Source organism: Mustelus asterias, chromosome 11 (assembly GCF_964213995.1).
Source record: "Mustelus asterias chromosome 11, sMusAst1.hap1.1, whole genome shotgun sequence".
Classification (NCBI taxonomy): Eukaryota; Metazoa; Chordata; class Chondrichthyes; order Carcharhiniformes; family Triakidae; genus Mustelus; species Mustelus asterias.
In genome coordinates, this window is record NC_135811.1 from 105600235 (window position 1) to 105627262 (window position 27028).

Genomic DNA, 27028 nt, shown 5'->3' on the forward strand with positions numbered 1-27028 from the left:
AGTTCAGGCTTTCTTCATGATCACTCCTTAAACCATTCATGTGGACTGCCTGTACAGGCAAACACAATTTTCTGACAAACTGTAACTTATCCTGTCACTTCAAGCTTAAGGCTATGTACATCTTAATGCCACTGGGTTCATGCTGGGAATAGAGCTCAGTGTAGATTGCTGATTTTTCTGATAGATGGATAAAAAAAACACCAGTTAAGTTTATTTATAATAAATACAGAGAGAAGCAATGGGAAATTAAAGGTGAGAAACCTTTAGATTCAAAACAAATATGATTCGCAGAGTGTTAATTATGCACTAGAAGGAAACTACAGTGCAAAGAGTTTTCGTTATAGAGAGTTTTCTTTTCTCTGTGTCTTCCACCCATCTGATTTCAGGAAGAATTCAGTCAACTCTGTCTTGTTTCTGTTAATCACCAGGTTTAGAAAAAAGCAATGCAGTATTTGGCTCTGATAATGTAAGCAATTCTATGAAATAAAAATAGCTAAGTGAATCATCGAAACACGATCCCCACCTGAAAGGGAACGGAAGCAATTGGATTGATCACCTTTTTTAGATCCTGCCCGATTTTATTTTCCATTGTGTTTTTCAGAAATTACCCAAGCCATCAATTTCCTGTCAGGCCAATTCCTGTCAGGCCAATTCAGATAAAATCAGTGCCAAAGTGTTTTGAATTCTTAACTGAATCAGTTGGTGAAATATTTTCATAAGCATATCTCTACACTCCTGTTTCACTGTGGTTGTCTGAAGATACAAATCAACTGAGAACTAAAAACAGTGAAAAACTGCAAGAGTTATCGCTGATACGTAGCATTCGGCACCTCAATGGCAAAAGCAAACCCGAGTCAATTGGCAATGTCTCTAAGAACTTCCAAAAGCACTCTCAATCAACATTATTACTTTCACAGGTGGATGGCTTGTAGAAAAGAGTCTGGGGAATTATTCACCAGTTCTTGAAAACAAACTTGGATAGCCATTACAATTAGCTCACATCCTTCACTCTGCAGGCATGCATTTATTCAATGTACCCACAATGGCTTAAGAAAAGAGATTAACCCTATCAAACACAGCTTCAGTGGCCCCAATTGAAAAATCTCAGCTAACCTGGTCTAGCTAAAATATCATATGAAAAAACAAAAGTTCCAAAATATGTGAGAACACCAGCCAATCTGTCATCGCAATGTAAACAGGAAGTCAAGACTAAATGTATTCTGTGTCAGAGTGTAGTTGGACATATAGACATAATTCACTCCTCATTTTAAAATCATGCATTCTGTACTTTTTTTTAAACTTTGATTCATCTTCCTGCTAGCTTCATCTGGCAGAAAAGTCTAACAGCTTCCCTGCTCAGGCCACCAGTTAAAACAGCATTCAGACCCCGATGACATAATTACAGCCTGAACTGTATATTTAAACAGGGACCCTGCTGGTTAAAATTGAAGACCTCTGGAAGGGAGTGGCAGCTTTGTAATTAAATCTCCCAGGCAATTTTAAATATCCACCCACCAGACAGGCAGTTTTAATCGCCCTTATTTTAGCTACAAACAGCCACCATCAATTTTATATCATACTGCATGGCTCAGTTTCATCAGAAACTAACTAGGCAAATGCAAAACATATGTTTGGCTCTCACTGTATGTTAAGAGGATTACCCAAACTATATTTTTCCATTGAGATCATTTATTTAATAGCTGTTATTTTAGATTCCAGAGGCTGAGCTGTTCATTCCATGTCCTGCCCAAACCCAAATACCAACCAACTGCTATTACTTCAGAAAATGTAGCCTCAAGATATTCACTTTTTTCCTGTTTTGCTGACTCAATGGTTTCCTTTATTATTACCCAAAAATTGAAAGGAACTCATCAGTATCTAATATTTTATATACGTTAGAATGTAGTTGTTTTAAGGAGTCATAAAAGAGGTGAGTGAGGAAGAGTGGTTTGGGAGAAAATTCCAGACCTCAGGCCCTGGGCAACTGAAGGCATGGTGGCATGGTTGCCAATGGTGCAGTGTGATTATAATCAGGGATGCTCAAGAGGCCAGAATTGGAGGTGTGCAGATATCCCAGGAATTGGACAGCTGGAACAGATGACAAAGGCCAAGGCCATGGAGAATTTTAAAGACAATTATATTTTTTAAATTGAGGAATTGCTTAACCAGGAGCCAATGTAAATCAGCCAGCATAGGAGTGATGAATGAACGGGGTTTGGTGCAAGAGTTAGAACTTGGTGTGAATCAAGACATAGGAACATAAAAACTAGGAGCAAGAGTAGGCCATTCAGCCCTTTGAGCCCATTCCACCATTCAATATTATCATGGCTGATCCTCTATCTCAATGCCATATTCCAGCTTTCTCCCCATACTTCTTAATGCCATTAAAATCTAAAAGATTATCCATCTCTTTCCTGAATATATTCTGTGATTTGTCCTCCACAGCCTTCTGTGGTAAAGAATCCCAAGGGTCACTACCCTTTGAGTGAAGAAATTGTTCCTCGTCTCAGTCCTAAACAGTCTACCCCATATCTTGAGACTGTGTTCCCTGGTTCTAGATTCCCCAACCAGGGAAAACATCCTTCCTGTATCTAGTCTGTCCAGCCTTGTTAGAATTTTATACATTTCAATAAGATCTCCTCTCATCTGTCTAAATACTAGTGAATACAGGCCTAGTTGAACCAATCGCTTTTCATAGGACAGTCCCGCCAACCCCGGTATCAGTCTAGTGACCTTCCACTGCACTTCCTCTATGGCAAGTATACCCTTTCTTTGGTAGGGAGAACAAAAATACATGCAACACTCCAGGTGTGGTCTCATCAAGGCCCTATATACCTCCAGTAAGACATCCTTATTTCGGAACTCAAATCCTCTTGCAATGAAGGCTAACATACCATTTGCCTTCCTAATTGCTTACAGCACCTGTCTCTGCTCTTTCATTGACTGGTGTATAAGGACACCCAGATCCCTTTGTACATCCACACCTCCCAATATATCACTATTTAAATAATACTCTTCCTTTGTTTTTCACACCCAGTGTGTGTGTTTGCCCACTCACTCAACTTGAATAAATCACCCTGAAGCCTCCTTGCAACCTCCTAAAGTTCACAATTCAGCCCAGTTTTGTGTCATCAGCAAAGTTGGAAATGTTACAGTTGGTTCCCTTATCCAGGTCATTTGTATATATCGCTGGGATCCAAGCACGAGTCCCTGTGGTACCCCACTAGTCACTGCCTGCCATTCAAAAAGACTCATTTAAACCTGCTCTCCTCTTATCGATCAACCAATTCTCGATCCAAAGAACAGTACAGCACAGGAACAGGCCCTTTGGCCCACCAAGCCTGCGCCGATCACATTATCCTATCTAGGCCAACCACCTGTATCCCTCTATTCCCCGCCTGTTCATGTGTCTATCCAGATAAATCTTAAATGTCGCTAACGTGTCTGCCTCAACCATCTCACTTGGCAGTGCATTCCAGGCCTCCATCACCCTATGTAAAAAGCTTCCCCTGCACATCTCTACTGAACTTTTCCCCCCTTACCTTGAACTTGGTGCCCCCTTGTAATTGTCATTTCTGTCCTGGGAAAAAGCTTCCAGCTGTTTACCTTATCTATGCCCCTCATAATTTTATAAACTTCTATCAGGTCATCCCTCAGCCTCCGTCTTTCCAGGGAGAACAATCCCAGTTTATTCAATCTGTCCTCATAGCTAATACCCTCCATACCAGGCACCATCCTGGTAAACTTTTTCTGTACTCCCTCCAAAGTCTCCACGTCCTTCTGGTAGTGTGGTGACCAGAATTAGACACAGTATTCCAAATGTGGCCTAACCAACGTTTTATATAACTGTAACATAATTTGCCAACTTTTACATTCGATGCCCCGGCTAATGAAGGCAAGCATGCCATACGCTTTCTTCAGCACCTTTTCCACTTGTGCTGCTGCTTATAAGGATCTGTGGACTTGTACTCCCAGATCACCCTGTGGTCTATGCTCCTGATGGTTCTGCCATTTATTTTATATCTCCCACCTGATTTGGATCTCCCAAAATGCATCACCTCGCTTTTGTCTGGATTAAATTCCATCTGCCCTTTCTCCACCCAATTTTCCAGCCTATACCCTGCAGTATTCTCTGACAATCTTCATCACTATCCGCAACTCCAGCAATCTTACTATCATCCGCAAACTTGCTAATCAGACCAGCTACGTTTTCTTCCAAGTCATTTCTATACATTACAAACAACAGAGGTCCCAGCACTGATCCCTGCGGAACACCACTAGTTACAGACCTCCATTCAGAAAAACACCCTTCCACCACTACTCTGTCTTCTATGGCCAAACTAGTTCTGAATCCATCTAACTAGTTCACCCTTGATCCTGTGTGATTTAACCTTTTGCATCAGCCTGCCATGAGGGATTTTGTCAAATGCTTTACTAAAGTCCATGTAGACAACATCCACAGCCCTTCCCTCGTCAATCATTTTTGTCAGCTCCTCAAAAAACTTAATCAAATTAGTGAGACATGACCTCCCTCATACAAAACCATGCTGTCTGTTGCTAATAAGACCATTCAGTTCCAAATGTGTATCGATCCTATTCCTAAGAATCTTCTCCAACAATTTCACTATCATTGATGTCAAGCTCATTGGCCTATAATTACCCAGGTTATCCTTGCTACAGTTCTTAAATAACGAGACAACATTGGCTATCCTCCAATCCTCTAGGACCTCACCTGTGGCCAACAAGGAAACAAAGATTTCTGTTAGAGGCCCAGCAATTTCCTCTCTTGTCTCTCTCAATAAAATCTGGGATAGATGCCATCGGGCCCTGGGTACTTGTTGACCTTAATGCTTTTTAACATACCTAATAATTCCTTCCTTGTAATGGTGACTTGCTCTAGAGGGTTTACATACCCCTCCGAGACACCATCAATCAATGTGTCCCTCCCCTTTGTGAATACCGATGCAAAGTACTCATCAAGGATCAAACCCACTTCCTTTGGTTCTACGTATAATTTTCCTCCTTTGTCCTTGAGTGGACTAACTCTTTCTCCAGCTACTCTCTTGGTCCTAATATATGTATAAAATGCCTTGGGATTCTCCTTAATCCTGCCTGCCAAGGACATTTCATGACCCCTTTTTGCCCTCCTAACTCCCTATTTGAGTTATTTTCTATTTTCCTTGTCTTCAAGCGCTTCATCTGTTTTTAGTTGCCTAGACTTTGTGTATGCATCCTTTTACTTTTTGACTAGACTCTCAATTTTTCTGGTCATCCACGGTTCCCAAATCCTGCTTTCCTGTCCTTCCTTTTCACAGGCACATGCCTGTCCTGTACTCCAATCAATTGCTCCTTAAAAGACTCCCACATGCCAGATGTGGATCCATGCCAATACATTACCCAACATGCTTCAATTTTGCCCACTAATGTCTTATGAGACTTCATCCAAAACCTTCTGAAAATCCAAATACACCACATTCACTAGTTCTGCCTTATTTATTCGACTCGTTACATCCTCAAAAACTCCTGTAGAGTTGCTAAGTTGTTGTTAAGCATGATTTACCTTTTATAAACCCATGCTGACTTTGTCCAATCCTGCGAATACTTTGCAAATGTTCTGTTATCACATCTTTTATAACAGACATGAGCATCTTCACCAGTATTGATGTCAGGCTAACTGTCTGTAATTCCCCCTTTTTAAATAGTGGGGTTACATTTGCAATCCTCCGATCTTTAGCACCTGTTGTGATGTGTTATTATGCCCCCTGACTCTAGGGGGCTCTTACCTTCTGATTTCCTGTTAAGAAATTTTGGCAAAAATAACAAGTCATAATATCACAACTCTGTCAGAGCAAGTTACAACTTGTGTACGATGTAAAATCTGAACTTGCATCTTTAGTTCCAAATAGCATTCCAGCAAACCTCAATTACAGGGCCATACATTAAAACAATGGTCCTATTGCCTGACTTCAAATGGTTTGAGAGTCAGGGAGTAGGAGAATAAGAGGGCAGGTTACACGAGGAGAAAGAAATTGAAAGATACATTAATAAAAAAAGATGAAGTAAGGTGGAAGGAGACTCTTGTGGAGTACAACACTAGCAAAGACCAGTTGGGCTGAATGGCCTGTTTCTGTGCTGTAAATTCTATGTAATCAGCTCTGTATTTCTCTGAAAATGAACGTGCTTGTCCTGAGGTCATGAAAGGCGCTATATAAAATGCATATTATTTTAGTGGACACAAGGAGGGCATTTGGAATTAATGCAAAATACGCATTAGCCTCGAGTAACCTGCCCTCTTATTCTCCTACTCCCTGACTCTCAAACCATTTGAAGTAAGGCAATAGGACCATTGTTTTAATGTATGGCCCTGTAATTGAGGTTTGCTGGAATGCTATTTGGAACTAAAGATGCAAGTTCAGATTTTACATCGTACACAAGTTGTAACTTGCTCTGACAGAGTTGTGATGTGTTATTATGACTTGTTATTTTTGCCAAAATTTCTTAACAGGAAATCAGAAGGTAAGAGCCATTTGGTATACAGTTAACTTCAGCATCTGACTGACTCAATTTCAGTAGAAGCAGAATATGCAAATTAAAACCAATCCCCACCATAATAACAACTGATTGGAGTGAAGTTATTGTTTAATAAATGAAAGAGTCTGCAAGTTATAATATTCATTAATCAAAGTACAAAACAGAATTGGTAAAATGTTCCATCAAACTAATGTATTACCTATGAAAACAAATCAACATGTCACAGAAATGGCATGAAGCAATGAAGATCAAAGAATCAAAAATATACCTTAAAAGAATCCTTAATATGAGTATCAGCACAATACTTGCATTCACTGAGACAGGCACATGCAACTACAATCAGGAGGTTTGCCTTAATGCCTACAGATGCAAAAGGTGCAAACTTGTAAAGTATACTCTGCAGTATCTTTCAAATCATTGCAATCCATCCTGTGCTTCAGTCCAGCCTACTATATTGTCAGATCAGAGAGCTATATGATGATACTTGTCTACTGCACAATAAGAATGAACAGTCTTAAAACTAACATCTATTTTTTGCCAACATAGATATTTATTTTTGGTGTTTATCAATCAATCATTCTTGTAAACCAGCAAGCACTACACCTTCATAATTGCAGTTAATCACAATGCAAAAAGGGGAACTTACGAAAATATTATTCTAATTCCTATTCTTGGTTAAACAAGGCCAAGCTTGATAAGATTCAGATTTTTCATTGTCAATTTACAATGAAATGGGATACTGAAGGGCGGCACGGCGACACAGTGGTTAACACTGCTGCCTCACAGCGCCAGGGGCCCAGGTTCAATTCTGGCCTCGGGTCACTGTCTGTGTGGAGTTTGCATATTCTCCCCGTGTCTGCGTGGATTTCCTCCCACAGTCCAAAGATGTGCAGGTTAGGTTGATTGGCCATGCTAAATTGACCCTAGTGTCAAGGGATTAGCAGGGTAAATATGTGGGGTTGTGGTCAGTGCAGACTCAATGGGCCGAATGGCCTCTTTCTACACTGTAGGGATTCTATGAATTCGATAATCAACCATGATCAAGATGAATAGCGGAGCAGGCTGAAGGGTCGAATGGCCTACTCCTGCTTCTAGTTTCTATGTCTATGTCTGAATTCTAATTTTCTGGGTTAGAGGCCCAGGTTTTACAGGAAGATTAGAAAATTATTACATTTGGTATTGTGTAATGTGACAGGATTAATTAATGACCTTGGAGTAAAGGCACCCTGAGGTAGCAGAAATTACAATATAACTGAATTTTACATCCAGTTTGAAGGGAGAAAGTCGGTTCAGGACAAGCATTTTAAACTTAAATAAGGGCAACTATATGGACATGAAAGCTGAGCTAGCTGAAGTGAACTGGGATACTAGCTAGGAGATGGGTCAATAGAAAGTGGCAGATATTTATGTTGATATTTTAGTATACTCAGAATAAGTATATTCCTACTATAAAGAAACATTCTAAAGGGAGGATTCATTGTCTGTGGTTAACTAAAAAAGTAGGAGAAAGCATCAAACTTGAGGCAAAAGCATATAATTGTGCAAAGATGAGTGGGAGGTCAGATAATTGGTCAGAATATAAACTGTCAGAGAATGACAAAGGTTAATTAGGCAAAAGAAGTTGGAGGATCGGAGGAAGCTGGCTAGAAATGTAAAAAAAGATGGCAAGAGTTTTTATAGGTAACTAAAAAGAAAACGACTGAGTGTTGATCCTCTAGAGAATGAGAATGGGGAGTTAATAATAGATAACCAGGAAATGGCAGATTAAATGAACAAATGGTTTGTTTCTGTTTTCACTATAAAGGATAAAAATAAATTCCAGTAATGGCGGTAAATCAGGAGGTGGGAGAGATTAACTTGATGAAATTACAAACACTGGGGAAGTGGTACTGAGAAAATTGATGGAGCTGCAGCCTGACAAATCTCCAGGTCCAGATTGGTTTCATTCTAGGGTCTTAAAAGAGGCTAATGCGGTATTAGATGTGCAGATGTTAATTTTCCAAAATTCCCTAGATTCTGACAAAGTTCCATCAGACTGGAGAGCAACAAATATAACCCCTCTATTCAAGACGGAAGGGAAGCAGAAAACTATAGACCAATTAGCTTTTTGTCCTTCATGGGAAAGGTGTTAGAATTGATCATTAAAAGAAGTTATAGCTTGGCATCAATCAACCTGTAGGCCTACTGGACTCGGATTTCCAGAAGGCATTTAATAAAGTGCCACCATCAAATATTATTGCATGAAATAAAAGCTCATGTGAGGGTAACATATTAGCATGGTTAGAAGATTGGCTGGCTGGCAGAAAACAGAGTATGTACAATGGGTCTTTGTCTGATTGGAAGGATGCGATGTGTGCAGTCCTGCAAGGGTCTGTGCTGGGGCATCAACTTTTTCAATTAATGATTTAGATGAGGGGAGCAAGGGCAATGGTAGCTAAATTTGCAGATGACACAAAGATAGGTAGAAAAGAACTTTATGAAGAAGACGTAAGGAGTGTGCAGATGGATATAGATAGGTTGAGTGAGTGGGCACAAAATTGGGCATATAATGTGGGAAAATGTAAAGTTGTTCACTTTGGCAGGGAGAATAAAAAAGCAGAGTATTAATTAAATGGAGAACGATTGCAGAATTCCGAGGTGTAGTGGGGTGTTAGTATTCCAGTGTATGAATCACAAAAAGCTAGTATGCAGATACAGCATGTAATCAAGAAAGCTATTGGAATGCTAGCCTTTATTACAAGAGGAATTGAACGTAAAAGTGAGGATGTTATGCTTCAGTTATACAGGACATTGATGAGACCACATCTCAAATACTGTGTGCCGTTTTAGTCTCTTTATTTAAGGAGGGACGTAAATGTGTTGGAAGCAGTTCAGAGGAGGTCTATTAGATTGATACCTGGAATGAGCATGTTGTCTTATGAGGACAGTCTGGGCGTGTTTCCTCTGGAGTTTAGTAGAGTGAGGAGTGGCTTGACTGAAGTACATATGATTCTGAATGGTCTAGACAAGATGGACATGGAAGGAATGGTTCCTCTTGTGGGTGAGTCAAAAACTAGGGAGCACTGTTTAAAATTAGGGGTCAACCTTATATAACATGGATGAGGGGAATTTTTTTCTCTCAAAGGGTTGTGCGACTTTGGAACTCCGTCTCTGATGGTTGTGAAAGCAGGATCATTGAATGTTTTTAAGGCAGAGGTAGATAGGTAAATGTGTAGGTTAGGTGGATTAGCCATGGTAAATGCATGGGGTCAAAGGGATAGGGTGGAAGGAAGGACTGGGGGGAATGCTCTTTCGGAGAGTTGGTCCAGTCTCAATGGGCTAGAGAGCCTCTTTCTGCATTGTAGGAATTCTATGATTTTGTGGATAGATTCTAGTTAGGCAATAGAATCAAAGGTTATCAAGGGTAGTTGGGAATGTGGAATTTAAAACTCAAACAGATCAGCCATCATCTTGTTGAATGGCGGAACAGGCTCAAGGGGCCGAATGGCCTACTTCTGCTCCTATTTAGTATGTTCATGTCAGTTTCATTCTGTAGTAGCACTTCATCTTCTAAGTCAGAAGGTTGTAGTTTCAGCATGTAACCAAGCCTGATAATTTAGGTAGTGCTAAGATAGCACTAAACTGATATTTTTCTTTTTTTTATATATTCAAAAAGTACTTCCATTGGCTAGGCCAGCATTTATTTCCCATCCCTAATTGCCCTTGATGAAGTGGTGGTGAGCTGAACTGCTGTAGCCCATATGGCATAGGTACACCCTCAGTGCTGTTGGGGAGGGAGTTCCTGGATTTTGACCTAGCTACAAGTCAGTGGCTTGGAGATGAATATCCAGGTGGTGGTATTCCCATGCATCTGCTGCCCTTGTCCTAGTAGATGACAGTGGCCGTGGATTTAGGAGGTGCTATTTAAAGTTCAGGTAACATGACAGATAGGACATTAAACAGAGGTTTCTTTTGTCTGCACATCATGTGTGTTAGAGTTGCCATGGCACTACTAAAAAAAGCAGAAAGCTCTTTCAATGTCCGGTCAACAGTTCTTCCCCAACTATTGAACTGTTTAAAAAATGGAATTTTGCTTTGCACAAATATGCTGCTGTGTTTGCTCATATAACAGTAACTACACATCAGAGAAAATGATCAGATCACTCCGAGGCATACCAAGGAAATAGAAAGTATCTAAATTAAAGTGCTTTCCTCTTTCCTGGTTTTTCCATTTCCACACTTCTTTCATCATATAAATAGTTTTCATTTTTTATAACAGAAAATAAATCATTTTCATTCCAAGATGAATTATGTGGTTTTTTTTAATTTTTTCATGGCAAGGCTAGCATTTGGTAGTGCCCATCCCGAACTGCCCTTGACAATTGAGTAGCTTGACACCTCTGCACCTGGAGTCACATGTAGGCCAGATGAGGTAAAAAGTGCAGATTTCCTTTCCTAAAGGACATCAGTGAACCAGCGATAACAATCAGCAATAGCTTCATGGTCACCACAACTGGGACTAGGGATGGAATTTAATCCAGGTGATGGGGTCTCACATGCCGGACTGACACTTAATACAGATGGCCTTCCTCAGGATCCAGGACTGCCTCCCAGCCACCGAGAGCTGCCAGTTAATTAGAGGAAGGGTAGGGTGTGGCCTCAGAGGGCACCTCATTCCTGATGTCGGGTCTCACACCCCATCAGCAGCACGCACCCCCCAGACCTCTGGGTTTCCCACATGGCGACTGCTCAGCATCACTGGCTGAATATCAGCAATTAATACCCATGTAAGGGCCTCAATTGATTGAATCAAGGCAAGACGGGGAGTCATAACCCAGCACTCGATTAAATGTTTACGCCATCATGAAATTCATCTCAGGGGAGGTATTAAATTTAGCCCCAGCTCCCAATTCCAGAATTTTAATCATCAAATTTACTAATTAATTGAATTTAAATTCCACCAGCTGCAATGGTGGAATTTGAACACATGTCCTAAAGCCTAAGGTCCCAAGGTCCTGGGCCTTGGATTACTAGTTTAGTGACATTACCACTGTCACTATTTCCGTTGTTTACCTTATTTACAGTATGAATTAGCCATTGTATTATAAATATTCTAACGTTGCTGCCTTCAACCTCTGGGAGTACTAGCTTTGTGTGCCTGTTGTGCAAAAGCAGTCAGTGCACATTGGGAAATTTCATCCTGGTGCTGATAGCACCATAAATGGAAGTAATGTTGAGGGAGAAGTCACGGCCACTTTAAAATAAACTTGGCTTCCATAGCCTTTGTGACTAAAGCTCTCAAGTAAAACAGCTTCTTAATGCACCTACACAGGACTTCCCCTGCCACAAGCAATTCTACCTAGGTAATTAAATTGTTTTCAAGATCAAAATAGGCTCCTCCAATTTGTTACGCTGTGTACAATCATAATTTATAATGTTAACATTTAGAAATGTTTAAACAACTTTGTTTATAAATGCTGTATGATGGAATAGCACATAGCTTAAAAGACATTCTGCATAACTTCATCTAACTTGCAAAGCTTATTTCATTTCAGTGGCATTGAAACAAAACTGAAAGCAACTGATCTTTTTGTTTTCTAAAATGTAATTAACATAGCATTTTCATTTTATCCTTCCATTTATCATTTCTTCTACATACCTATATATGGAATTGAGGCCAAGGAGTCCTCTGATGATTTTGCAGCTGTTCCTACCAGCTTTCCATTTATCTGCTCCAATGAAACGTTTTCAGATTTGTCAGCTGGCAACAAATTTGCAGGTGGTGGTTCTGGTAAATCCACAGCTACCAAGTATGCTGGGTGCCTGAGAGGATGTGGCACCCTACGACCAGTAGGAGGTTTTTGCCTTAAAATGACAGCCTCGTTTGTTTGTGATGTTTCCTGTTCCTTCTGTAAAAACCCCGGAGGAATCTCACTAGCACATTCAGAGGTTTGAGAAGCTCCAGGTTTTGTCACAGCAAATGGTCGGATCTCATGTTGAAGTACTGCACCCTTGCCAGAGTTCCTGTCCGTCTGTTGTGGATACAATCCACTCTGCCGATCATGATTGGTCAGTCTTTGGTCACGAACTACAGGTACATCAATTCTCTGGACTTGATAGGGTGCACAACGGTCGGCCTTGGGAGCACCAGGAGTCAAAGCAGAACCAAATACTGACCTATCTGAAAGAGGAGATATTTTATTTTGAGAAACACTGACAGACAGGTGATCTACATGTGCAACATCTGTTCTCTTTACAGGTTGAGCATGACCACTATTGTTCCTGCATTGTTGCGGAGGAGGAATAGATACTCTAGAGTTACTGTTATTGTAATATGCATTCATGTTGCCAGAGTTCTGCTTCTGACCATGCATTGTAGGATTTCCTGAAAAATGCCCTGCTGGTCTATACTGTTGCCAAAAGCTTTGTTCTTGCCCACCAGGCCTCAAAATCCTATCAGTTGTTGCTCCAGTCCTTGAACGTGTCCACATTAACCTATCCCCAGCTGCTGGAAAGATATCGCATGTTAAATTTTCCAAAGATCGATCACATTTTCCCAGATAATCTTCTGATCGAGTTCGATAACTCCATGATTCACCCATAGGTGCAAGTAGCGTGTCCTGGGAAGCACTGTGTGGCCAGTGTTTGTGTAATGAAGTCTCCTCAAGTCTGTCCTGTGAGAAACTCCTGTATTTTGGGGGCATAGCAGAATAACAGCGATCCTCGGATGAGCTTCGACGTGGTAACTGTGCTGATTGCCAACTGGGCAGGTTATATTGTTGTTTGATTGTTTTGGAGCTGCCAAGTCGTTCCCAAGATGTCCTAACATCAGAATGAAAATAGTCATCTTTCACATTGTCCTCAGAACTGATGTAACTCCTCTGACCTATATTACTCTTTGGACTTGAATAAATGTTGTGGTTTGAGATTGATGAAAAAGGAATATTTTTAGACTGTTCCTCATACCTATTATTCACAGCAGTGTTACCTGAACCATATTTACTGCTGGTTGGGCCCTGCATTACAGAACTACCTTGGGTTGCCTTTGAAGAGGAAGAAACAGGCATCCCTCTCACTACAATTGATCTCGGTTTCATCCCATACTGCATCTCCTCCATTTGGTGCAAATGGCTTGAATGACCTACTCCAATTTCTGCCAAAATATCTGACGATCGAGTTCTAGCTCTTCCTTCGCTCCATATGCTAGCAGGTGGGCTAGTTGTAGTAACACTGTCCAGAGGTGAGGATGGGTCAGAGTAGAATCCTCTATCAGAACCTGAGCCAGCGTGGTAAATCCTATTGTCCACCTGCCTTCCCCGTGAAGACTCTGTCAGTAAAGGCTCCTTGGTTTGGGTCATGGCCAAATGTCGAGGGTAGCATATAGGAGGTGGCTCTGGTATGTGCTGAGCGCTACCAGAATATGGATCATTGCCTTTCAGATAAGCATCCTGAGAGTAGGCCTGCAAATTGAAGAAAACAAAAATGATTATGCTTGAAAAATTGCTCATTGTTAACTGATGACAGGTAATCCCAGCTTCTCAGCGAGTTGAAGATTTAGCAGCCAAAAATCACTCAAGTACAATTAGTTAGCACACTGGAAAAAAAATTAATTTTCAACATTCAACAAGTGGTATTAATCATGGCAGCAGCTAAGCTATGAAATCCTGTATTTGCGCTGACAGTTTCACAAACCTACTGTGCAGCTTTAACACAGACTGAGATAGAGAACAAGTTAGTCTATTGCCATTCACTACAGTAGAGCTAATTCCCAAGCCAATTATTTTGTACCACATCTAGATTCCACTGAAATCCTTAACTGTAAAAGATCTTTTTTAATCAATCACATCTGATGGAACCACCTACAATTTTTATTCTTATGAAGGGTACACATTCAAATTTCATTGTTTATTTTCTTGTTACAGATGCCGATTGAGCTGCTGTCTAACATTTGACAGTTTCATTTTATTTGACTTCTATTAATTGAAACTTTTATTCAAAGAGATGAGAAACTACAATTATTAAAAGTTATACTTAAAAGCATTATTATAGCATTGTAAGCAGTTGGTAACTTTAAATAAGCTGCTAGATTATTAAATTGTAACAACAAAACAATTTCCATGCTTCATTTTCATGCAAACTGATGGTTACAAAGGAATGAATACCATAAAATCTTGGAGCCCAGAGAATCAGAATATGTATTATCTAGCGAGTTTCTATATGATGCAGAATGTCACAGAAGCATCCTCCCCACTCTATCTTAACTATTGTGTGAGAGTAAGTAATGCAGAAATGGAATCAGCATATACTTCATCAAGCTTTGTTGTGTCCCATGTGAATGGATAGAAACATTGAGAAACATTGCTATAAATGTGCGCATGACTTCATGGTAAATATTGCCTGTTATAGTACCAGCCACTGTTATTTTGCTCAAGGTACACCATTCCTCGTTAATTGGCTCTGGAACAGTTAGTAATGAATTACATCTTGATAAAGTTCTTCAGTTCTAGGTCAAGCCATGTGGTTGGGGAGAGGGTGGGGGAAAAAAACCTGAGGTAGCAAAGAAACGAGGTAGGAAGGATTGTCTGAGGTTAAAGGCTATTTTAGGTCATCTCACCTCACAAGTGTCTACTGTCAGCTGAGCATGGGATGGCATTGGTGCTGAAGTCAGGCAGAAGTACACAGCTTGCTCGCTTGCCCTCCCAACTGAAGGAGGCTGCATAGAAGCAAGAACGAGGAGAAAACAATGGGAAACAATTAAAGAATACCCTGAAAAGACTTCCATTTTCCTAGGGTAGTTAGGATTAAAAAGTGGTGTGACAAAAGCCAGGAGTCCATATTGCATTAAAAGCAAAAGGAACAGATGTTAATATTCAGCTATTTGAAAAGCACATTTATGATTTAAAAAAGCAATCTTTTTAACAAATCAAATCAGAGAAAATATAAATTCCTAATTGGTATATTTTGGAATAGTTTTCTTTAGCTATAAATCCTAGTGGAATCATTGGAAAACTTGCTTGAATATGAAAAACTGAGGGTAAACAAGTGAAACAGCTCAATAACATTAGAGGAACAAGTATTAGCTCTGGGTGCTCCTTTACATTATAGTTTCAGTAACTCCTCCAAATCATTTGACCACATTTCAGCAGTCACTGTACTTCAACGTAACTGACTTGTTTGAAGTATTTCCCTCAATGTCAACAAGATGTAATTTTGATTGTTTACATATAAATTTGCATGTATAAACAAAACCAACGGAAATGGGTAGAAAATGAGATGTTGATAGAAAGTGACTCTCACTCAAGAATATTTTCTAACTAAAATTATGTATTCCACAATGTTTTTCTACTTATTATCCATGTTGCAAAACAAATCATAAACATCAAAGAACCACGGAAATGTAGCAAGATATTGTGCAAACTCAACTCATGCCAGATATCAAAACAAGAATCACACCTAAACTTTAAACAAAATTAAGGTTTATTGTGTAGGTGGTCAGGTGCTGAACCATACACTGATATGCTTTGCACCCAAACATAGTGACAATCTAAAATTTTGTTTGAATTTGAGGACAGATGGACATGGTGTAATCTATCAGCATTATAATACTATTTAGAACATTACAGCGCAGTACAGGACCTTCGGCCCTCGATGTTGCGCCGACCAGTGGTACCAATCTAAAGCCCCTCTAATCTACACTATTCCAATATCATCCATATGTTTATCCAATAACCACGCTCTCAACGTTGACGAGTCCACCACTGCTGCAGGCAGGGCATTCCACACCCTTACTACTCTCTGAGTAAAGAACCTACCTCTAACATCTGTCCTATATCTCTCACCGCTCAATTTAAAGCTATGTCCCCTCGTGCTAGCCAACACCATCCGAGGAAAAAGGCTCTCTCTATCCACCCTATCTAATCCTCTGATCATCTTGTATGCCTCTATTAAGTCACCTCTTAACCTTCTTCTAACGAAAACAACCTCAAGCCCCTCAGCCTTTCCTCATACGATTTTCCCACCATACCAGGCAACATCCTGGTAAATCTCCTCTGCACCCTTTCCAACACTTCTACATCTTTCCTATAATGCGGCGACCAGAACTGTACGCAATACTCCAAATGCGGCCGCACCAGAGTTTTGTACAGTTGCAGCATGACCTCCTGGCTCCGAAACTCAATCCCTCTACCAATAAAAGCTAACACACCGTACGCCTTCTTAACAACCCTATCATACGGAGCATACAACAACAGCAGCACAGTAAAAAATATAACATATTCATTCACTCACACCCACTGACAAATTAAACTAACAAAGGGAAATAAAAACATGTCATGGCATTAACACAAGTTTCCCATCATTTTCTGCAGCAATTTTATCTTTCAAATGAACAGTTGTTACATGGACAACCATATTCCATATCTGAAAGGAAGAACAATTTGTACTGCATGTAGAAAAAAATCAGTGTGTTACAAAACCGGGGGCGGCACGGTAGCACAGTGGTTAGCACTGCTGCTTCACAGCTCCAGGGACCTGGGTTCGATTCCCGGCTTGGGTCACTGTCTGTGTGGACTTTGCACATTCTCCTCGTGTCTGCATAGGTTTCCTCCGGGTGCTCCGGTTTCCTCCCACAGTCCAAAGATGTGCGGGTTAGGTTGATTGCCCATGTTAAAGTTGCCCCTTAGTGTCCTGAGATGCGTAGGTTAGAGGGATTAGCAGGCAAATGTGTAGGGATATGGGGGTAGGGCCTGGGTGGGATTGTGGTCGGTGCAGACTCGATGGGCCAGATGGCCTCTTTCTGCACTGTAGGGTGTCTATGAACCGTCCCTCAAACTGAACGAAAACCACCCCCCGTGTAACTGCACAACTGTTTTTTGGAACCTCTGAAGGTTTGAAATAAGTTTGAAATCCTTGATCCTAAATGTGACCCATTCTCAATGCCAAACATGGGCCAGGTAATTTTCCAAAGGTAAGATATCAGAGGGTTATTAACCAAAGCCATTCTCTCATGGCATTTTGTATTTGCTCAAGAATTGGAGTTGAAAATTCTGTTTGTATAATTCCTTCATATTGAGCAAAGCTTCCATAGAAACGTAAAGGGTTAAAGAAACCAATTATTTACTGACTGATTAAATTGTGTGTAGTGTGAAGGAATATAGGGATGTGCACTATGCAAAATTAAATATTTTCCTCTTATAAACCAATCATATTTTAAAGAAAAACAATGTCAGACAACTGTAGATATTCATAGAACTAAACACTGGCAGCCCCCCACCGCACCCCACTCAGCAAATCAGAAGTATCACTATCACATACTTGCGGCAAACATATATGTGCTACATATAGCTTATATGCACACAAGATCCGCACACCCTATATATAGTTAAAAATAGTCCCATGTGATCTCAAATTCATATACTTCACCTAAATACAGATTTTTATATACAACTTTCTTCAGTTTTCTCCAAAAAAACTTAGTCACCTACTCCCAGGGCTCTGTCAACAGTCCTCCTAAAGTGGCTGCTAATATGCACTTGAGAACAGGAAGCAGAGGTCAGCTTTCCAAATTTCCTTCCCTCTGAGCAGGAGCCTCTGGTACATCTTGATACATCTCCCAACAGCACAGGTAGGTTTGAAAATCTGTTGCTTAACCAATGGGGTACCAATTAGCAGTCCATAACCCATGGACTGCCAACTGAACGTGAACACACTGTTGCATCAATCAGCAAATTATTTTATCTTTTTAAAAACAAGAGTGTCTCAATTGGAGTAGAGCAGAAGTTCACAAGTCCTTATTAAAATACAATAAAACTAATCTGTAATGAACTAGTGTTTTTGTGCTTTGATACAAAAACAAAATGTAGCCTTTGAGTGATTTACGAGCATCTTCTGAGCAGAAAAGAAAAGATAAGAAAACAATACCACTGGAGTTTTCTTTACCTTGCTGAACTTCTTTTCGTTTCAAGCAGAGTTTGTTAGTAAGAGAAATCTCCTTAGCTGAAACAGTTCTTACGAAATCTCACTGCTGCTTCTGATTTGCAATTTGGTTTGCAGAGAAGTAATTCACCACATTCTTAACTTGTCACTGTGCAAGTGCAGATCCTCCAGTACTGTGAACAGACCAGCAGCAGTTTTCCTAATGACTCCTCTATCAGCCTTCCTGTGACATTTCAAAGTGACGTCAGAACTGGGTAATTTCCTTGCATCCATATACGAACTTCACTGGCACTTCACCTAAGACCACAGGAATGCAGCTACACCCAGACTTGGCCAGGAAAGCACGCAGATTAATTTGGAAAGAATAGTTGGAGACATTAAAAACTGCAGTAACAGTGCAAACGTCAACATGAAGTTTTCATAGTGCAGGGGAGAGTTTCCACCCAATCTTTCCTTTGACCGGTAATTTTCTGAGAATATCATTTCTGAGAACAGGATAATATATTTCCCTCTTCTGCACAGTAAATACACAAATCTTAGGAGAAATCATTCCTCCTCCCCCCACCCCCACCAGTGAGATTCATACCAGGGTGGGGCAAAACATATGGTGGGGTGCAAAAATGCAGTTCCCTGATGTCGGGAAATAAGGACAGGATCGTCCCTCCTGACGTAATTGGCAGGTTGGGTTTCCTGATGAAGATTGGTGGAAAGGTGGGAACCTACTTTGCATCTCATGCATACTACTTAAAACCTAAACAGACAGGAATTGGGTGCCCCCATCAAATCTTTCGCCCTCACCAGCAAGGATTTACAACATTCCTGGCATGCATCTGGCAAGTCAGTATTTTTGAACACTTCCTTTACAGTCAAAGCTAATTGCACTACTGGAGGTGACTGCAGGTATGGTGTGGGCAAAAATACGAAGGTGGTGTTGGTGGGGGAAGGGAATGCCCGGAAGACAAGAGGAGAGTGGGTGGAAGTCACAACGAGCACAGAGCCAATGAGAAAAGTGGAGGTGTGTGTGGGTGGAGTGAGTAAGGAAGTGGGAGGGAGAGGGTTAGATGGGGCCAGAATGTTTTGGAGGAAGGGGTTGCTTCAATCAATGTTGGAATCCTGGAGGTGCTGGTGATGGGAGAGGACAGTAGGAAGTGGTCTGTATTTGATGCGTATAGTTCTCATCTGGAGTGGAGGGTCAGGGTTATCGGAGGAGAGAGAGTGAATGTGGCATGTTGGTGGGGTGGGTGGGGGGGTGGTGTCAAAATGATGGGAAGAAGTTGGTGGGTGACATGCGAGAAGGTAAGGGGGCAAAAGGCGGTGGAGACAGTCTCATGTAGTACATGCACCATCCTGAGACAGAGCCAGCTCCACACCAAGGCAACGCCCTCGATGCCCAACCTCGAGATGAGGTGGGGGGTGTCTTCTTTGGTGGGTGTTAGAATGTAACCGGTGATAACATTGGATCAGTTGTAATGTGACTAATGGTAACAAGCTGCAAGGGTCAGCTGACCCAGTCAACCATGTAGCCAATGACAGAATGATGTGATGATCAGCTGACCAGTATAAATAAGAACCTGTTGGGAATTGTTAAATTGCTTGGAATGGCCCAGGGTGAGGCCTCAAGTTTGGAGTAATGAAGTTTCTTTCTTAAATCTTTTCTTTAATTTATAAGTTGGAGTAAGTTTTGTCATATTTTTATTATGTACATTTGAAGAGTTCTTTCCGGATGAACAGTGTGTGGAGCTGAAGGTCAGCACAACTGGACAGCTAAAGGGAAATTCTAATAATAATGTGGAGAATGTATGGGAGCATTTTGCTTTGTAAATCTTCACTGTTTTTTGAAGACTACACAGCAGCAGATCAGATCTGGCGCAAAGGGTTCTCACTACAGCAATATTTCAGCAAGGCGTAGAGCTGCCAATCACTCTGAGCCATTTGCCATTGGCTCTAGGTAGAGTTAGAGAAGAAGTGGAGGTGAAAGGGGATGTCTACAAGGGGCATAAAGGTGAAAGCAGCCAAGTCATGACTGCAAACTTCCATCCTCTAGAGGGAATGGGCCTGACAAGCACTCATGTGGTTAGTCTGTTCACTGTGACAAGATCTTGCCATAGTGTCTCAAGGGCAGTGGAGACGAGCGGATTAATGAGTGGGAGGCCTCTCTCACATATATTTCGAAGTGCAAAACTGATATACAATGATTGTACATCTGTGCCATCAGTGTTAATTCAATACTTAATTTTCCTAACTCTATCATTATGTCTATGTGCACCCTGACATCTGCAGAGGTGAAGGCAGCTTGCTGACTATCATGTCCTATTGTATGTGATGGCTTCAGGATGCATCCTCTGGAGGTGAGGCATGGTGATCCCCAGCCTGTTTTAGGTCTCCTGCTTGGGTCAGATGCCCCCTTCTTGGTCTGAGCAGCTGGAACTGATGAAATCACAGGCAGAAGGTGTTGGGACACCCTTGGGAGAATGGAGGCTCGCAGTCATGACTTGGCTGCCATTCACCTGCATGCCCTTTGTAGGCACCCCCTTCCCTCCCCCATTTCCTCTCTAACTCTACCTGGAGCCAATGGCTTAGACTGAACGGCAGCCCAATGCCTTGCTGAGATATTGCTTGGAATGTGCTGGGTGGATACCCTCAGAGTGTCCACCTGACACCCCTTTTCCCTGTGGATGCCCGAGGGCCCCTCCCTGACTCCTTGAGGAGCAGGGGCACCTGGAGGGAAGTCGAGGTGCCCCATTCCCCTCTTATGTAGCCACTGCAAAAACTCACCCATGGCTAGAGTGATGAAATGCAGATCTGAGCACATCTGCGGCAGAAACTGGGCATTCAGCTGGACCAGGTTCTCTATGGTATCTGCCATCCCCCCATGGAGAATTCGATGTGTTCATATATCGGAGCCATGACACCAGAAAGCATGCAGGCAGAGTCCTTCAGCTCTCATGCCACTCTATTGAGGGACTCAGACACCTCTCTGATGTTCCCCTCATCTCTTTGATACTGCAACATATTTGCCATGGCTGCTTCCAGAGGCTCGTTATCTGAAACGGACTTGGCAAATGCCTCTTCTCCAGCAGTCCTCCAAGTGCCAGGAGGAGCGAATTCCACCCCTACATTTTCTTTTTAAAATGCTCTTGCTTCTAAAATGCTGAACATGACTTCCTTCCAATTTTTTCCTCATTACAGAAATGTCTGTTAAATATTACACACCCTCCTACATCTGTAGTGAAACATAGCTCGCAATGTTTTAAATGCTTTCAATTTCATCATTAAATAAAGCATAGATTAAAATAAGATTAGAAGTTTGACTAAATACAAATGAAATTGATTGGTATTAATCTTTGTGGCACTAATAGGTCTCAGGAGTTTTGCAATGTTATGATGTGGCAGATTGTAAGTGCCAGGCTACTCAAATCCTAAAGGAAAACTTGAACAAGCTATGACAACAATTTGCAATTTATGAGAAGGTAACTGAAAACAGGAGAAAGAATGTCAAACCACTTGTGAAGATTCTAAAAATTAAATTTAAACATTTATCAGGAAAAAGCAGGAAAATAAACTTAACAGTTACATTTACACAGTTATCGGTACGTCAACCAAAACATTTCCCAAAAGATTTCTGCTTAATTAACTCAGGGCTAAACATCCCTTTTAGGCAACAGTGCTCCTAGATTTTAATCTATAAAAATTCCAGTAACATTACCAGAAATCTGCTGTTACAATAGGGAAAGCTTACACAGGCATTTTGCTCTCTCTCATCTGATACTGGGAGTCAAAGCTTGTATCAAAACCTTGCAGATGTAAACACATTTCTCTGAGTGTGGTGGCAGCTGCATTTCCATAGGTCTGTTTCCAGTGTACATTGCTTCAGGATCTCATAACTATACCTACCTACAATCTTCAATCTCTCTTTAAATATGTTTTGTCTCTTTCATTTTTAACACCAAAATTCTCAAAGGGTGAATCACTTATCATAAGACTGTAACCCATAGTAACCCAGCCAGGGAAAACAACCTCTCAGCGTCTATCCTGCCAAGCCCACAAAGAATATTATATATTTCAGTCAACTCTCATTCTGCTAAACTCCACAGAATGTAGTCCCATTCTGCTCAATCACTCATTCTAGGGTAACCCTCTCAGCCTAGGCATCAGTCTGCTAAAGCTATACTGCAACTCCGCTAAGCTAAATATATCCTTCCTTGGATAAGAAAATCAAAGTTTTACTGCTAATATGATCTCAAAAAGCCCCGCTTGTAATAAAGGCCAACATCCACTTGCCTTCCAAATTGCTTCCTGTATCTGCAAGTTAACTGTGTGATTCATGTAAATACTCAAATCTCTCAGAGGACCAGAATTTACTCATCTCTCACCTTTAAAAAAATTCTACTTTTCTATTGTCCTACCAAAATATAATTTCCAAAATTTCCCATTTTATAATTCATTTTTCACCTTCTGGTCCAGTCACTGAACTGTCTACATGCCTAGCAGCCTCTTTGCGTGAGCAAATCTAGATATGTTAAATAAGAGGACTAAGTATAAATCAATTACACAGGTTATAAGTAGATGAGGCTCAAACACTGATCATAGTGGCACTCCAGCAATTACAATATGCCAACCTGAAAACGATAATGTTATTCAAACTCTGTTTCCTGTTAGCCAATCTTCAATCCACACATTACCCCTAATGCTAAGAACCCTAACATTGTGCAACAGAACTTGTTATCTGGCACTTCATTGAATGCCTTCTGAAAATCCAAAAAAAATCATTGATTCCCTCATCTGCCCTGTCAGATACACCCTCAAAAAAAATACTCCTAGAGATTTGTCAATCCTGAATAAAAACAATTCAATTTTTCTTTTATACTTTCTCTTCCTTCCCTTCTGGTTACTTTAGCTTTTACATTCACACAAGTACATTCACACCGTCAAGCACATCTAACAAGTTCAGAAAAACTCAAGTTTGACAGAAATGCTGAAGTGAACTTAAAATAAGTAAACTTAATGTGAAATAAGAGTGTCTCAGATCGTGAGCGGTCTGGCAACGCAGTTCACTGAGGTGATAAATACATTTTTCCATGGTAAAGCTTAATTTGTCATACACCAGAAGCTGAATTTTCATGCAGGAAGTGGAATTTGGGACTGCTTCCAGGTCCCAAACCCACATCCAGGGGACATAGGTTAAAGTCACAATTTTCAGAGGACAATCTCTTAATTCAATTGCAGCTGGGTTTGGCAGCCAATTTGAGGCTGCAGAAGTCGGAGTGGAGGTTGACCAAAGGAAATGCAGATTTAATTTAAATCCCCATGACAGGCAATACTCAGGCTGCCATTTAAATCTGCTCCAGGCAAGGACTGGCATTTTGAGAAGCCTAACGGTCTGTTCAGCTTGGTGAGCAGATGACTTTGTATCCACAGTCTGGGCCTCTCAGCCAATTTTCAGAGGATATCCCTTGTACCTTGGGAACTATCCAAAAATATCCAGGGGTAAAGTGAAGATTTGTGGCAGCCTGGACTGTCTGAGAATGAAACACATGGAGAAAGGTCCTGTTGTGGTCGCAGACCAGATGAATGGTGAGGGAGAGGAAGCATTTCCTGTTGTTGAATTTTACTGGCCTTTCACTGGATGTCTTGATTGTCACATGGATATGAACTGATTTTGGCCTGCACCTGGAGAAATCCAGCGATGGCAGCGAAATCCAATGCTCTTTGTGCCTGAGGGGCCTCATCAGTCATGAAATGAAAGTATTGTCCAGCTCTGGCATATAGGATATGAGTGACTATGGGCTGTGCTGTGCAGCTGTTTGCAAGATGCCCCAAAGATCCACTGCTGACTTTGGATTCTGGCACCTTTCAAGCAAGTTCAAGGCCACAGTGATTTTGACAGCTGCTCAGCGCATGGAGACCAGTGCTGTGGGGTGCCAGGTCTTTAGCGACATGGTACAGATGTCTGCAACCATCTGCCAGAGAATCATAGGATGGAATCATGGCCCTCTGTCAGGGATCAGGCAGGATCATATCCCCACCCTGGTGAACACGGGTGGCTCCGGGAATAGCATCAGAGTGCCCAAAAAATTCAGCCCCATGTTGCAGATCTCAGGTATATTGTTGTGACCCAAATTAGGAAAAGGAAATAAACCTGAAGGTACAATTGTTCCTGGCTTCGTTTATTTGTTCAGCATGTCATCCAAAGATTTATTCTATTCATTCTTAACAACATTTATTCTGATTGATTCTGTGAGTGAAAAGGTTTACAATTTTTCTAGAAATAGCAACTCAAGGAATTCTTTCCAAATGTGTTCATCATATTACTAGATATTACAGTGAGAGACACATTCCCACTGCTGCTCAGACTATGACAGTGAGCTGTGGGAGAAGCTTCAGCTGCAATATCTGCAGAACATATGAAAGATGGAAATTTAAGCAAAATTAAAATGAGGACTAAAACAAATGTTTTAATGAGATTACCCCTCAATCTTCTAAATTCCAAAGAACATAGACCCAATTTACTCAGCTGCTCATCATAGGATAACCCTCTCATGGCAGAGACTTATCTACTGATGCTTTGCTGTACTTCCTCCAATGCAAGTATATCTTTTCTTAAATATGGAAGCCAAGTATAGCAAGATTTCTTTATTCGGAGATTCCACACCCCTTGCAACATGCCATTTGCTTTCCTATTACTTGTTGTACCTGCATACTAACTTGCATGATAAGATGCAAAAACAAATAAAAGAGGACAGTAGTGTAAAATCATCAGGTAACTGAAATGTTAGTTTAAAAAAAAAATCAGTAATTTCTTAAATGATTTTCATAACAATCTCAAGGGTACAAGGTATATCACCTTTACATCTCATCCAAATATCTGTATCCTAACTTAACTGTGTTTCATTTTAATGATTCTAATACCATAAATACCATGTGTTGATGAAGGTAGGGCAGTTGATGTCATATACATGGATTTTAGTAAGGCGTTTGATAAGGTCCCCCATGGTCGGCTTATGATGAAAGTGAGGAGGTGTGGGATAGAGGGAAAGTTGGCCGATTGGATAGGTAACTGGCTGTCTGACCGAAGACAGAGGGTGGTGGTCGATGGAAAATTTTCGGATTGGAGGCAGGTTGCTAGCGGTGTGCCACAGGGATCAGTGCTTGGTCCTCTGCTCTTTGTGATTTTTATTAATGACTTAGAGGAGAGGGCTGAAGGGTGGATCAGTAAATTTGCTGATGACACCAAGATTGGTGGAGTAGTGGATGAGGTGGAGGGCTGTTGTAGGCTGCAAAGAGACATAGATAGGATGCAAAGCTGGGCTGAAAAATGGCAAATGGAGTTTAACCCTGATAAATGTGAGGTGATTCATTTTGGTAGGACTAATTTAAATGTGGATTACAGGGTCAAAGGTAGGGTTCTGAAGACTGTGGAGGAACAGAGAGATCTTGGGGTCCATATCCACAGATCTCTAAAGGTTGCCAGTCAAGTGGATAGAGCTGTGAAGAAGGCCTATAGTGTGTTAGCTTTTATTAACAGGGGGTTGGAGTTTAAGAGCCGTGGGGTTATGCTGCAACTGTACAGGACCTTGGTGAGACCACATTTGGAATATTGTGTGCAGTTCTGGTCACCTCACTATAGGAAGGATGTGGAAGCGCTGGAAGGAGTGCAGAGGAGATTTACCAGGATGCTGCCTGGTTTGGAGGGTAGGTCATATGAGGAAAGGTTGAGGGAGCTAGGGCTGTTCTCTCTGGAGCGGAGGAGGCTGAGGGGAGACTTAATAGAGGTGTATAAAATGATGAAGGGGATAGATAGAGTGAACGTTCAAAGACTATTTCCTCGGGTGGATGGAGCTATTACAAGGGGGCATAACTATAGGGTTCGTGGTGGGAGATACAGGACGGATATCAGAGGTAGGTTCTTTACGCAGAGAGTGGTTGGGGTGTGGAATGGACTGCCTGCAGTGATAGTGGAGTCAGACACTTTAGAAACATTTAAGCGGTTATTGGATAGGCACATGGAGCACACCAGGATGATAGGGAGTGGGATAGCTTGATCTTGGTTTCAGATAAAGCTCGGCACAACATCGTGGGCCGAAGGGCCTGTTCTGTGCTGTACTGTTCTATGTTCTATGTTCTAAATAACAAGCATATTGCTGCCATAAACCTGACCCTGCAGAACAAGATGACCTTTGTCTTAGTTCCAAGGATTCAGAACTCATGCACCTCAATTGACTGAAACAGGGAAAGAAGAAAAACAAAACTTTATCACTTACCACCTGCAAAATGTCTTCATCTTTGGGCATAACTGAAAGTTCCAAAACATCCTCACTAGATACAGAGGAGAGAAAAAAATGACACGTTTCATGGAATCTACATCAATGGCATAAATATCACTCACATCTTTTTCCCTTGATTTTACTCTACGGAACTATGCCACAAGAATTAAATTGCTGAGTCCAAGGACTCATAAAAGAAAAAAACACAATGAACCAAATAAGTTGAAGAGAAAATGCTGGAAAATCTCAGCAGATCTGGCAACATCTGTAAGGAAAGAAAAGGGCTGATGTTTCAAGTCCAGATGACCCTTCGTCAAAGC

The 27028-nt window shown here is 41.1% G+C and overlaps 1 protein-coding gene across 3 annotated transcripts in view; it reads right to left on the reverse strand.

Annotated features, from left to right (window-relative positions):
* LOC144500763 (rho GTPase-activating protein 23-like) overlaps window positions 1-27028 on the reverse strand; it is a 369135-nt gene that overhangs the window by 96985 nt on the left and 245122 nt on the right. For 2 of the 3 annotated variants that reach the window (XM_078224177.1, XM_078224178.1), the window contains 3 exons: window positions 26706-26760; window positions 15125-15223; window positions 12170-13970 (listed from right to left, as the gene is read on the reverse strand). In XM_078224177.1, the coding sequence (XP_078080303.1) occupies window positions 12170-13970; window positions 15125-15223; window positions 26706-26760 (1955 nt within the window). The remainder of the gene's footprint in view (window positions 1-12169; window positions 13971-15124; window positions 15224-26705; window positions 26761-27028) is intronic. The other variant, XM_078224179.1, reaches the window with a different exon arrangement.